The sequence below is a fragment of the Neurospora hispaniola genome (genome assembly GCF_033458365.1).
Source record: "Neurospora hispaniola strain FGSC 10403 chromosome Unknown B0T23scaffold_3, whole genome shotgun sequence".
In the NCBI taxonomy this organism is placed as follows: Eukaryota; Fungi; Ascomycota; class Sordariomycetes; order Sordariales; family Sordariaceae; genus Neurospora; species Neurospora hispaniola.
The window spans coordinates 2,071,887-2,085,810 of record NW_026944408.1 but is presented as its reverse complement, the minus strand read 5'-3'; the positions used below and the strand labels follow the sequence as shown (position 1 = coordinate 2,085,810).

General features: G+C 53.0%; 3 protein-coding genes and 1 non-coding gene across 4 annotated transcripts; 3 read left to right on the top strand and 1 right to left on the bottom strand.

Annotated features, from left to right (window-relative positions):
- Positions 1 to 886: 886 nt before the first annotated feature.
- Positions 887 to 2,493, bottom strand: B0T23DRAFT_427591 (eukaryotic translation initiation factor 3 subunit L; the record flags this gene model as incomplete). Its single annotated transcript, XM_062840074.1, has 3 exons — positions 887 to 970; positions 1,054 to 2,091; positions 2,191 to 2,493. The coding sequence occupies 3 exons, from the start codon at positions 2,491 to 2,493 to the stop codon at positions 887 to 889; spliced, it is 1,425 nt and encodes a 474-aa protein (XP_062694026.1).
- Positions 2,494 to 3,080: 587 nt separating this feature from the next.
- Positions 3,081 to 7,272, top strand: B0T23DRAFT_112750 (P-loop containing nucleoside triphosphate hydrolase protein). The gene is made up of 4 exons (XM_062831890.1): positions 3,081 to 3,585; positions 3,676 to 3,696; positions 3,777 to 6,561; positions 6,643 to 7,272. Exons 1-4 carry the CDS (start codon positions 3,523 to 3,525, stop codon positions 7,023 to 7,025), a joined length of 3,252 nt encoding a protein of 1,083 aa, XP_062694025.1. The 5' UTR covers positions 3,081 to 3,522; the 3' UTR covers positions 7,026 to 7,272.
- Positions 7,273 to 10,009: 2,737 nt separating this feature from the next.
- Positions 10,010 to 12,951, top strand: B0T23DRAFT_112703 (microtubule associated protein-domain-containing protein). The gene is made up of 3 exons (XM_062831888.1): positions 10,010 to 10,394; positions 10,469 to 10,733; positions 10,793 to 12,951. The coding sequence occupies exons 1-3, from the start codon at positions 10,284 to 10,286 to the stop codon at positions 12,802 to 12,804; spliced, it is 2,388 nt and encodes a 795-aa protein (XP_062694024.1). The 5' UTR covers positions 10,010 to 10,283; the 3' UTR covers positions 12,805 to 12,951.
- A 366-nt stretch (positions 12,952 to 13,317) lies between these two features.
- B0T23DRAFT_t154 lies at positions 13,318 to 13,399 on the top strand. Its single transcript has one exon. It is a non-coding gene; the product is annotated as a tRNA-Ser (tRNA).
- The last annotated feature ends 525 nt before the right edge of the window (positions 13,400 to 13,924 follow it).

The window sequence follows — 13,924 nt, the reverse complement described above, 5'->3', positions numbered from 1 at the left end:
GCCCTGCTGTTAATGTCGTATCACCGTATCACTTACATATGTAGCTGTCTTCTTGTTCATGGTCCTGTTTCGGCTATGGAAATGGCTTCTTAATTCCTCATCCATCATGGGCTCTACTCGGAGGCCTCCGGCACTGGTCAAACAAAGGTTTTTCTCCTTCGGGGGTTCAATCCAACGTTGGAGGTAAGAAAGTTTCAAGGTTACAACTGATCGAACGGACCCTTCTCTTGGTCTTTTGTAGCTAAGGTACCTCTCTTAGATGGTATAGAAAACAGCCATGAACAACTTCAGCGCTGGCAAAATAACAAGTGAACCCTGTCTAAATATCGCTTTGTTTTTCCTACCCCATTGTGTTAACTTACGTACTAACTGATCATATAGTAGAGTACGCCTTTTCCAACTGCGTATCAACACCCCTAATAGACCGATGTGGGTGCAACAAGAGGAGCGAACCTACGCGGCGTGCCAGCCGCGGCGGTATTTGAGGTATGTATGCGGTTCCATCTTTGACTCTCCACAGGCCCTATTCCTAGGATAGAGCCTGATTTGATATTTGGAGGAAATACCGTCTTGGCTTTTCGGCAAGACTGGTACCCTTTCCTGAGGCCAGGTCCCAGCACAACACCCTCCCATTTTCATGGGTACTTCCTGATTCTCTCCTCTTGTTGCCAGATGGATTGCTTTTGTGTTTGCCGACCTCCCACCCTCCCTGAGATGTTCCTTGGAATAGACCAATCCCATTGACGCCTAATGCAAATGCTGCTGACAAAGACCTGCGTAGCCCCTGATACTCCCGCCAATTACAAAAAATGACAAAGACGATGAGAAAGAGACGAATCTCCGCCCCAGCAGCGCATTCCCGTCCCAGCAGCGCTTAGAAACCCATTCAAGCATAAGTGCGCGAAAGGTTGCGGAGGTACCAGTCAACCAACTTGCGGCCGACCTTGGCCTCGGAGATGTGGATGAGGTCCTGCAGAATACTGTTAGCAACTGGAAATCACATCTGTCTAATTTCGACACGGTTTTCACCGCGCCAGCACGGGGATCACTTACACCCTGGAGAGCATAGTCGAGATCGCTGACGTTGACAAGCTCACCCTCCAGAAGACCACCGTCGGTCCAGCGCAGCTGCTTGGTGCGCTGCTTGTTGACCATGAGCCAGCCACGGAGCTCCTCGGGCTTGACCTCGAGGAAACCGGCGAGTTTCTTGAGATCCATGGTGGTGTACAGGCGGAGGTAAGACTTGATGGTGGGGTTGAACATGTTGGTCTTGACCTCGTCCATGAAAACGGAAAGGTGGTGCTCGATGGGATCGATGTTGGCCTCGGGCTCGTCGAAGTTGGGGGGGACGGGGGAGATGAACTTGGGGCAGGCGGTGCGGAAGAGCTCCTCGTAGATAGGGAGGGCCTCGGGGCCACCGCGCTGGAGCTTGAGGAGCTGGTCGCCGTACTTCTCACGGAGGGCGGTGTGGATGGTGTCATCCAGACGGGTGGGCTGGAAGGCAACGCAGATGGCGATGAGGGCGTACATCTGGTCGTTCTTCTTGGTGATGGAATCGTACTGGGCGTTCTTCTGGAAGTTCTTGGTGCGAGAAACGTAGACCAGGATGTGGCTGAACATGCGGATGGCATCGGCGTAGCGGCGCATCATCATGTAGGAGAAACCGACATAGTAGTAGGTGGTGAAGTGGGCAGCCATGACGCGGGCGAACATGGCCTTCTTGTTGAGCTCGATGTCGTCGAGGGTCTTGAGGGCGAGGCTGAAGTCACCGAGAAGGGTGTGGACGCGGAGCAGACCAATGATGGAGAAGTAGCCGAGCATCTTGTAGAGGTTCTTGGAACCATATTCGCCGGCGACGGCCGCGGGATCCTCGTTGCGCTTCATGGCGGCCAACTGCTCGGTGATCTGCGACTTTTGGATCAGGGAGTAGAGGACGTTGAGGACGCTGTAGCAGCCCCAGGTGTTGGGGTTCTCGCGGAGCATGGCGATCTCCTCCTCATTGTTACCTTGACGGGCGATGCGAGCTCTGTACGAGGAGAACGAGTTGAACTGGTAGATGAATTCATCGATGACGTCCCAAGCCCAGTAGTACTAGCAAGAGGAAGAAAACATGTGTCAGCACAAAGCTATCCCATGAGACCATGGAGCGGAGGATATCGATGATCATGGAGTACGCGGAGGTAGACTAACGGAAGGGGGCTCGAGGTCGACGGGGCCCTCGGAGTTCAAGATGAAGTGGAACAAGCTGCAGTAGGAATCGTAGCTCGAGAACTTGACCTCCAGACCGGCGGAGTAGTCAAGGGGCTGGGCGGCAGCGGCGAGGCGCGACTGGATGTCGTCGGTCTGGGCGGCGAGGGACATCTGGGTGGACTCGGCGTCATCCTCCTCATATTGGACCTGCTCCTTGTAGTCGTTGACGAGGGCCTCCTCCTCGACGTCCGAATCGGGGTCGATGGCGCGGGCGGGCGCTTGCGCTTGATGGAAGGCGCTCATGATGGGCTATAGTGGGAAGAGAGGAGGACTCGGGAAAGGATAATCCGACGTCGCGTCCGGGTCGAGAAGAGTTCACTACGGCGTCGGGGGTCCGGAGTGGTGGTGGTGTGGGTGAGGTCGGTGGTGTCTCTCTGTGGTCGCGAAGAGTGAGTGGCCCGAAGCGAATCGACAGGACTTTGCTTGGCGGGGCTCAATTTTTTGCTGTGTGGCCCGTCGTCCGTGGGCTTCTTTCACCCACTTTGCTAGCATTGTGAGGGGGGCGGGACCCGCGCTAGGTCGCTTCCATATCCGTTGGGGATTTTGGGAGAAAAGCGGGGTGTATGCAGTTTTAGGGTATGGTCTGCCACTGTCTGACGGGCAGAGGAAGCGCCAAGCATATGGATATATCGATGGCTCACTCGATCTGAACGATTGAAATTCGAATATCAGAGTGAGGAATTCAACTATCAAGCACACTGTGGAATAGCAGGTCAGACAGGTGGCAGGCAGTGAGGGGCAACTGGAACCAGTCCGATGCCATCTCAAATGACAGCGAATGAATCATTTCAAAGTCAACTTTGAAAGTCAGGCACCGCGCGGCGGGCATCGTCGGCGCGAAAAAAAAAAAAGCATATGCGTGTGCACTACTTCTGGGCTTAGTATCAACTAAAGAGTGACAGACATAAAATAAATAGTAGCACCAAACCTCCCAGAGAATAATACACAAATGTAGTTCTTGTGCATCTTGGCTCACGTTCTCTTCCAGGTTGTCTGGCTCCAGCTTTTTTCCCTTAATTTCTGTATAAAAAAAAAAAAAAAAAAAAAGGCTGCCCCGCCAAAAAGTTGCCCAAGATCGACTTCCAAAGACGCCTCCCATCCTTTACCCATTCCCATATTAATCAGCGATCACTTTAACCACCTCTCATATTCAATAAGCTCACTCGATTAAGCCCAACACCTAAACAACCAACTGCGCTCTACAGTAGTCCCGACGCCAAAAACAGAATCTTTATTTACTCAAAGGAAGCTCATCAGTTGTGAATAATCATCATGCCTGTTGTCCAGCCAGAAAAGCTGGCCAAGCTCCAACAAAATGCCGATGACGTGAGGAATGTAAGTTGAGCTGCATGTGATATGCATCCTTGTGTAAAAACCAACAAGACTTCAGTTCGAGGACATGAAGCTAACTACTTTGTTTTACAGATTTGTATTTTGGCTCACGTTGTACGTATTCCTTATACCCAAGCAACGTACCTGGCCTCTATGTGTTGTTGCTACAAAGACTTACACTTCATTCTCCTTAGGACCATGGGAAAACATCACTCACAGATGCCCTTCTCGCCACCAATGGCATCATCTCACCAAAACTCGCCGGAAAGATTCGCTATCTCGATTCCCGGCCGGATGAACAGCAAAGAGGTATCACCATGGAGTCTTCAGCCATTTCACTATACTTCTCCATGTTGAGGAGGTCGGCTCCTGACGCTACTCCCGAGGCCAAGGAGTACTTGATCAACCTTATCGACTCCCCCGGACACATCGATTTCAGCAGTGAAGTGTCCACTGCTTCTCGCCTTTGTGACGGTGCCGTTGTTTTGGTCGATGCTGTCGAAGGCGTCTGCAGTCAGACAGTAACCGTGTTGCGCCAAGCATGGACCGAGAAGCTCAAGCCCCTTCTTGTTATCAACAAAATCGACCGTTTGGTTACCGAGTTGAAGATGACCCCGGGCGAGGCTTATATCCACCTCAGCAAAATTCTCGAGCAAGTCAACGCAGTTCTTGGAAGCTTCTTCCAAGGTGAGCGCATGGAAGAAGATCTCAACTGGCGTGACCGGATGGAGGAAAGAGTGGCTGCCGCTGCGGCCAAGGAGGCTCAGATAGCTGCCGGTCAACCTGACTCCGGCGAGCTTCAGTTTCAGGAAAAAGACGACGAGGAGATTTACTTTGCGCCAGAGAAGAACAATGTTATTTTTGGCAGTGCCATCGACGGCTGGGCTTTTACTGTTCGTCAGTTTGCCGGCATGTACGAAAAGAAGCTCGGCATCAAGCGTGGCTTGCTGGAGAAGGTTCTCTGGGGCAACTTCTACATGGATCCCAAGACCAAAAAGGTACTTGGGCCTAAGCATCTCAAGGGCAGACCTCTAAAGCCCATCTTTGTCCAGTTGGTTCTGGAGCCAATTTGGGCTGTTTACCAGGCCACGGTTGGTGGTGACTCCGGTAAGGGTGATCCCGCTCTTTTGGAGAAGATCACCAAGTCCTTGAACCTCAGTGTACCGCCTCACATCCTCCGCTCTCGGGATCCCAAATTACTCCTTACCACGGTGTTTGCTTCTTGGTTGCCTCTCTCTACGGCTTTGCTCGTCTCAGTGGTGGAGTCATTGCCTTCGCCCAAAGCAGCTCAGGCGGACCGTCTCCCAGACCTCCTGGCAAGCGTACCTGGCGCGGACCACATCGATTCCAAGGTCAAAGATGCCATGGTCTCGTTCAAGAAAGATCCATCTGAGCCCATGGTTGCATATGTTAGCAAGATGATATCCGTGCCTGAAAGCGAGCTGCCGGAGAACAGGCGCCGCGGACCGCTTAGCCCGGAGGAAGCTCGAGAGCTGGCGAGAAAGAAGCGTGCCGAAGCCATCCGTGCCCAGGGAGGCGCCGACGCTGACGCTGACATGAACGACCTGGCCAACGCCTTCACCAGCACCTCCTTGACCGACAATGCCGTGCCGGAACTCGAGGAGAAGCCCGTCGAAGCGGAGCATCTTATCGGTTTTGCCCGTATCTACTCGGGCACTCTTTCTGTTGGCGACGAGATCTATGTGTTGCCCCCAAAGTTCTCTCCGGCTGATCCTCATGCCCAACCCGTTCCGAAGAAGGTGACGGTTACCGCTCTCTACATGCTCATGGGTCGCAATCTCGAGGCCCTTCCCTCCGTCCCAGCTGGTGTCGTGTTCGGTATTCGCGGTCTCGAAGGCAGCGGCCTTCTCAAGTCCGGAACGCTCTGCAGCCAGCTCGAGGGCTCGGTCAACTTGGCTGGTATCGCCAACCTGGCCGGTCGCCCCATTGTCCGTGTCGCTCTTGAGCCTGTCAACCCCTATGACCTGGACAAGATGATTCAGGGTCTTCACCTCCTTGTCCAGAGCGATCCGTGCGCTGAGTATGAGCACTTCTCCAGTGGCGAGCACGTCCTCTCTACTGCCGGCGAATTGCATCTCGAACGCTGCCTGACGGATCTGCGCGAGCGGTTTGCGCGATGTGAGATCCAAGCCGGTGCGCCCATTGTGCCGTACCGGGAGACGATCGTTCGTGCCGAAGAGATGCGTCCTCCAGTGAACAAGGAACTCGGCCGCGGTGTGGTTGTCGGCGTCACGAGCTCCAAGCAGGTGACGGTGACCCTGCGCGTCAGGCCCCTCCCGGCCCCCGTAACTGAATTCCTCCAGAAGAACTCCGCCGGCATCAAGCGGCTGTACACAGACCGCAAGGCGGCTGGTGTCGAGGACGGCGTCGAGTCACCCTCTGTAGAAGAGGCTACGTTGGAGAACGGCACGCCGTCGGACGTCAAGATTGAAGAAGACGAAGAGGTGTCCCAAGCCGCCACCACCCTCACGCCCGAGGAGCTCAAGAAGCAGCTCCAGGCCCAGCTCGACGGCGTCAAAGACAAGGAGGCTTGGAAGGACGTGATCGACCGCATCGCCTCCTTTGGCCCGCGCAGAACGGGCGCCAACATCCTCGTTGACGCCACCAAGGACCAGCTCTTCAGCAAGGCCTTCTCGGCCGACAAGATCCGCAATCAGGCGCCTACGGGCGACGAGAAGCTGCACCCAGCCCACTTCAGCGATAAGATCATGTACGGTTTCCAGCTGGCCACGCAGCAAGGGCCGCTTTGCAACGAGCCCGTGCAGGGTATCGCCGTCTTCGTGGAGGATGTTCTGGTGGCGCAGACGGAGGACGACGAGGCCTCGTCGGCCCGTGACAGGATCGGCCGTTTGACGGGTGAGGTTATCAAGACGGTGCAGCAGTCAATTCACAAGGGATTCTTGGACTGGTCGCCGCGCTTGATGTTGGCCATGTACTCGTGCGAGATTCAAGCGAGCAGTAAGTTCTTCTTTCATCATTTTTTATTTGTCCCCTACACCCTCCCTACAAGTCAAGTTACTCATACTAACGTCCACAAAGCCGAAGTCCTAGGCCGTGTCTACGACGTGCTCACCCGCCGCCGCGGCCGCGTGCAGTCGGAAGCCATGAACGAAGGCACGCCCTTTTTCACTATCCAGGCCCTGCTGCCCGTGGCCGAGTCGTTTGGGTTCGCCGACGACATGCGCAAGCGCACCTCGGGCGCCGCGCAGCCACAGCTGATCTTCACGGGTTACGAGATCCTGGACGAGGATCCCTTCTGGGTGCCCTTCACCGAAGACGACTTGGAGGACCTGGGCGAGTTTGGGGACAGGGAGAATGTGGCCAAGAGGTATATGGATAGTGTGCGCAGGAGAAAGGGGTTGTTGGTGGAAGGAAGGAATGTGGCTACTAATGCGGAGAAGCAAAAGACTTTGAAGAGGTAGAGAAGATGGTGAGTTTGTGATAAGATCTTTGTTAGAAGCTACATGGCGTACAAAAGAAAGTCTGAGTTGTGAACTACTATGCATCGCCCATCGTAGGTTTGTTTACAAACCAAAAGGGGCATTATTTCCTCGTCTTGGCTCCTTGTGAGTGTGCCTTGTTCCGTGCTGTTAAGATTCGACTGACATATTTCTTATTGCTCAGTACGATCGATCGATGGACGAGACTAAAGAACACACGCTCCAACTATAACAGTACTGTGGAGCACTTACGACGAACTTTGTTAAATCTGCAGATCAGTGGAATCCAATGGTTCTTCTTTTTAGGTTTGTTCCTTACCTTAGTGTTGACTCAAATCATTTCATGTTTTCTTTTCCCGCAACGGCCGAACGCCTGGGAACTGAAAGAAACTAAACATACTCGAGTACCACGTGTCTGCCTTCCACTTCCACTTCCAGAAAAAGTCTAGAACCACGTCTTACCAGATGTGTTGGCATGTGTAACTTTAGATATCCGTACTCGGCCCCAGTTGTCTTTTCAAACACGATGGAGAGTTTTAAAGGAAATAGCAGCGGTTCACAATCTTACTTTTGTATCTTTTTTATATCTTTTTTTTTTCTCTTTCTTTTCACGGAAGACTTCTCCGCGTCAAGTACGTCAGCCAAGCAAAACCCCACTAGCTCATCGGATGTTTAATGCTGCAATCGTTAGTGTACATTAGCCTCATTTTACAGTGGGTGCATGATTGAGAGACAGGTTTCGGGCACCAGGAAGGCAAGGCTCTCGGCCTCGGTCTAGCATTGGTTTCTTTTCTGCCGGGTTCGGCATGAGGAGCGTTGCGGGCATGATGTTGGTGGCTCGATACTTTATGCTTGCGGAGATGCAACTTGGGCGTTCACGAGCTCTGATTCGGTGGGAGGGTGTTGTTTGAAGAATCGAGGAGGCTGGAGGAAGACGAGAGCGGGTGGTTTTGGTTGGACGGGGGAGCGCTTGGAGGGGTAGTAGGTACGTAAGTAAGCTTGTAACCTGGTATGTAGCTAGGCAGGTACGTAGGAGGTAGACTGGAGGTACAGTAGCCTGATTGTAGGTGCGGCGCAAGATGGGAGACCTGAACTGCAGAATCGGCATGGACGAGCTGAGTTAGGCGCTGTCATTCGATGTTGATGACTTGAATCATCTGCTTTTGTTCACAGGGGAAAAAAAAACAAGAAAAGATGGACCTGAAAGATGATGGAGGGTTGATCTCCACCAGCCATCAATCAACAGACACTGCTGGTTGGGTAAAAGTAAACAACAACAAGTGCGGTTTGAGCCTGGAGGGGGGGATTGAAGTGGGTAAGAGAGGTCCCCGCAGATATATAAAACTGGCACCGATGTTTGTTTGTGGTTTTCATGTAAGTCGGCAGGCCTCCTGCGTCGTCTCAGGTAGAGTACCTTGCCTATCTTTGAATCACCGATGCCCTGACTAGAAATAGGATACATATGCATGGAAGAAGATGGTGTGTTTTGATCAAGTTTGACATCCTTTGTTCTGTCAACCGCCATTGGATGGATTCGTTGGCTTGTTGAACGCAACTGCGACCTTTAAGTCCTGACCTTGCCTGCAGTGTGCATCTGATAGACATCCAATCGCTCTGTTCAGAGGGATGGCTGCTGGCTGCTTGCTGCATGGGAGATGTCGCAAGCTATGGGTGCATCAGGAACAAAGGATGGTGGTTCCGAAGCTACGGTTACGGACATCACTTTGTTGTTGCCGAGTGAAAAGATAAGACAGCAACTTGAGCAAGAGAGAGGCACCGCACGAGGGATGAAAAGCAAGGAAGACTTGAACTTGAACCGAAGATTGGTCCGAATTAGACGCGGAGGCCCGGCCCCCGAAGGTTCGGGTGTGCAATGGCGGGCAGGAGGGGTAACGAAAACGTTTCAAAGCAAGGAACAGGACGAAGTGGATAATCGGAAGGAGGCCTTGGGGCGCTGCTGTGTCGACGGTTGCGGTGTGCGGGCGTGGTGGGCTTGTGGGCTCTCAGGAAGCTCTTTTCCCAAGCTGAGCCATTATAGGGCCAAGACCAACCAAGGTAGGTAGGTACCTCTTATGTATGCAAGGAGGAGAGGAGGGGAGGAGGTTTCATCATGGCTTGGACCTACCTTCTGAGGCTCTCTCCCTTCCAGCCCCGAGTTTATCGCATCACCTGCAGTTCTTCTCCTCCTGAGACATTCATTTCCCTTGAGTTCGTCGCTCACAATCCCACGAATATCAAGGCGCTGGAAACCGAAGACTGCTTACCGTGCTGTGCTTCCACTTATCGTCCCTCTGCTGGGACCCGAATCCAGGCCGGGGCAGGTTAACGGGAGGACTCTGACGAGTGGAGACGTGCTGTGGGGCGCATCGGGATCTGACACTAAAAGCGGGCGTTGCTCTGGATACGACGAGGAACAGGCGCCAAACAGCCGCACGCCAGCCAGGCCGTCCTCTCTGTCCGTCGCAAACACTGAGAAAGAAAAAAAAGGCCAGTGAGGTGGGCTGAGTGGTTGGTGGTTGGACCCGGATCCTGTCGAATAGAGGTAGAGACTAGAGAGACGGGAGGTAGGTAATACACGGGCTAGTACTCTGCTATGTATGTACACCACCCAGGCACTTACGTACGTACCTACAAAGTACCCAAGAGTCTCAGCAGTGTCGAACCCGAATTCAGAGCGAAAAAGTGCATCCATCTCACAACCGTCAAAAGCTTCGGCCACAACCCGTCGTTTCCTCAATTGTTCCTGGGACTATTCACCACCTTGTCACTACTTCCTTCTTTCCGCCATTTCTCTCCCCTTTTCTCCAACTTTCTTTTCTCATCACCACATCCTCACCCACCGTCGCTTGCTCTTCCTTCCCCTCTGCATGGAATGTCTGTATGCCTCTTGACTTGAGCGCATCGCATCGATATACTTTCGACCCGCCTGCTGCGGTGGAATCTCCCGTCGACTCGACTTGTGTAAACCCAGCTGCCCGCCGTGTAGTTTTAGACCTCATAGCTGCAGCCCAGAAGCACCCAAAGTCCCAGCTGCACGTCATAAGTCGCATACTTTAGGCCTCTTGCCGCAGCCGAATATCACCCTATCGGCACGCCCCGCGCCTGAATTAGCGACCACGTCCTGTTCGACACGACGCTCCCGCCAGACGACGACACCCTCACCGCCGTCACCCTTTACCATACTGCTCATACCGCCCACACTCGTTTTGCCAAATCCGAGAGAATAACAGTCTACCCAACATGGATACCAGCTACCTGGCGCAACAGGTCAACACCATTGTCGGTCAGTTGCATGGCTTATTTGACGAGATCGGCGTTGCCCACAATGATCGCGAGCATAGAGAAGCCGAGGTGAGCAAAAACAAGCAGAGGCGACAATTGCGCACAAGGCACGGCGAGCATCGGCTAATCCGCTCTCGTACAAGCTTTTTGCAGCTCTCTCTGAGACACTGCAGAATCAGGTGCGCCGAGTGACAAACGAGAAGCAGGAGATGATTGAAGAGGCCCAGGGGATAATCACAACAATCCGACAAATGGAGGCGGCCATGGATGAGACCAAGAAGGCCCGGCGGTCACTCGAAGACGATGGACTCAAGGTCACATACCCACTCGTCCAATGCATCCAGAGTCTCCAAGAAAAGCACAGTCAGGTAGCCAGGGCGCACAGAGAGCGGTACGAGGAGATCAAGAGTACGTTTCCTGCCAGCTCTTCCCACAAAAACCACAGACCTGTACTGACACTGTGGCAGAATTGGCGCAAGCCCTTGAATCGTACTCGTTACACCTGGAACCAGGCTTTGTGAAGCTCGAACTACCACCTACCGGACCCGATCAGCCAGTATCGACAACTTTCGATTTGACCGACTCATATGTGCAGAAGCTGGATGAGGAGTTCACCAGAGTCTTTGAGGAGTACACTCGCCGGGTCGCAGCCGTTAAGTCTGTGTCAGAAGATATTATCCAGCTGTGGGCTGAGCTTGGGACGCCACAAGCGCAAACGGATGGTGCTATAGTCAAGTACTACCGGGATGCGCCAGAACAGTTGGGTCTTCACCAAGTGGACATTGAACGACTCCGAGCCAAGAAAGACAAGCTGGCCGACGAGAAGAAGAACCGAGAAAACCGTCTGGCCAATCTCAAGGCGACAGTTGGAGAACTCTGGGAAAAGCTTGGGGTGGACGAGAGTGTGCGCAAGGCCTTCCTTAACAGCAACCGTGGCTGCGGCTTGCGACAAATCCACGAGTTTGAAGATGAGCTGGGACGCATGAACGAGCTGAAGCGCCAGAACATGCACATTTTCATTGAGGATGCTCGCGTCAAGCTCCAAGGGCTGTGGGATGCTCTGTACTACTCTGAGGATGAGATGCTCGAGTTCACCCCAGCCTTCTCTGACGTCTACAGCGATGCTCTGCTGGAGGCACACGAGCGCGAAATCGCTCGTTTAGAGACCTTGAAAGAGCAGAGAGCTCCGTTGCTGTCTCTTGTTGACAAGTACAAGAGCCTTGTTGCTGACCGCGAGGAACTGGCAGCTTCAAGCCAGGATGCTTCACGCTTGTTGATGAAGGGTCAGAAGGGCGAGAGGCGCGATCCTGGCAAGCTCCTTCGGGAAGAGAAAATGAGGAAGCGCATTGCAAAGGAGTTGCCCAAGGTTACGGTGGATCTCCGCAAGGCTTTGGAACAATGGGAGGGTGAATATGGCCGGCCATTCCTGGTTCATGGAGAACGGTTCCTCGATTCCGTTGAGGAGGAAGACCCCAAGACGGGGCTTGGGACGAGCAGACCCAAGACTCCCGGCGTATCTGCTTCGGCAGCCAAGCCCAGAGAAAGGGCCGCCACTTTGAGCCGTGCTGATAGTGCCCACGCATTGAGGGGACAACCACCAAGAAGCCCTACCAAGACACCAAGCGCTAGCACACCGTCACTCCCGACAAGGAGCGCGACTATCAATGGGAAGTCCGGTAGCCCGACCCGTCTTCCAGCTCGAGCGCCCCTTTCAAACCTTACTTTTATCAACAGCGCTCCGGTAGACCGTATCACTGGTCGGCCGGAATCGAGGGTGGATGGGACCGGAACGCTCCGGGGCGCTCCATTACTGAGAGCTCCGCCGCCCAAGATGCGTTCCCTCCTACCACCTCCGGATCTCGAGAAGCCGAACAACCCTTACAATGGTGCTAATCTTAGGTCGAGCATCACCCTTATTCGGGAAGTTGAGGCGGAAGATATGTACGATGATAGGGGCTCCTCCAGGTCCTCCACTCGGCCTGGTCATTCCAACTCGATCTCTTCGCACACATCTCGCACTTCCCATTCTTCTTTGACTTCCTATACTGCATCACAGTCATCGTTCAAGCATTTGCCTCAAGCACCACCTCCTCCTGTGCGCCAAGTTTCCGACCGTGAATCTGCAGGCTCGGCGTTGTCGGAGTCAGAGAACTGGCAGACGTACGAGGACGGTTCAGATCTTGAGGAAGAGGCTGGAAATCTATACCTGCATAAGGTGCGGGGGGCTCGCAGTCTGGGAGGCTTCAGACGGTCGACGCCGGATGATTCACGGCCTCAGTCGCATGCTAGCCAACATAGCCAGTCACAACTTGGGTTTAGCCAACTTCAGCAAGCGGCGCAATTACGAGCAATGAAGCAGAGCGGACTGCAACCACCGGCGCATGCAGGCCGTGTCGCCTTGGTGGATGCTGATGGGGATAGGATTATGGGCGGGCAAAACGAATGGGCTGATGAGGATGGGTATTCTCATTATCACTGAGTGTAAGGATTGGGATACGGCATGGTTACGCTTGGTTTGGATGGATTCTCTGTTTTCTTGTTATTTTGTGGCTTTCGATTCCCATTTTGTTTCTGATTCTTCGTCATTCATATGGTGCTTTTTTCTCTTTCTCTTCTCTTGTCTCATTATTTTTTTTTCTACTGCATTTACTTGGGTTTTTGGGACGTTTTAGCGGTTGGTGGGAAGAAGAATGGATGAAGTAGGTAGCATGAAGTGATGAGTGGAAGGAAATGGAAAGCGTTCAAGGAATTTTCTCTGGACGTTTGTTTCGATCATTGGCCATGCATCAAATTATTCCGGTTATCGAAGCTGTCTAAGCGGTTCTGCCTTGCGCGGACAAGCGAGAAAAAACAGATTTGCAATATCTCACATCCAAATGCGGTCACTTTATAACACCACCCAGTTGTCTTTTCGTCCGATGGTCTCGGTGAATGTGTTGCACACCGTACGGGGCTATGTAGACACAACATCCAAGCTGTTCAAACAATAATTGGCGTGGTGGCAGAGTGGTCTAATGCGCAAGACTAGAAATCTTGTTCCTTCGGGAGCGTCTGTTCGAATCAGGCCCACGTCGCACGATGACCATTAAATCTTCTTTTTTGAACTTTTTTTTTGTCTTTGTATTTTGATTCAAAACTTCCACGGTTTAGGTGCTTGGACCTCCATCTCCAGGTATGAACCAGGGATCATTATATTATATGTACATAGTTCAGGGCGCATATGGCTTGGCCGCTACCTCTGTGCGGCTATGCAGGGGCACCCCGCTTAAACAGTCCACTGTTACATCGCACAGACCCTGCTGAAACCGCCTGCGGATTACATAGAGCTGACACCTCTGGCGGGATGTGCCCGCGACACGGGCTCGACACCTGGTAACCTCCCGAACCGTACCTTACACAATAGTAGGTATGGAGGTACAACGTCGGTAGGTAATATTCTTTCTGCTAGAAGAGACCACTCATGGCGATCCTGTTCCCAAATATCAGGCCAAATCAGCAGACCGGCTTTAGAGACGGGTTGTGTGGTCGGTCGAATGAGTGGTAAGGCAGGCAGGTACTGACTTACCTTTGACAGCCAGTTTTACAAAGAGCGGGACGAC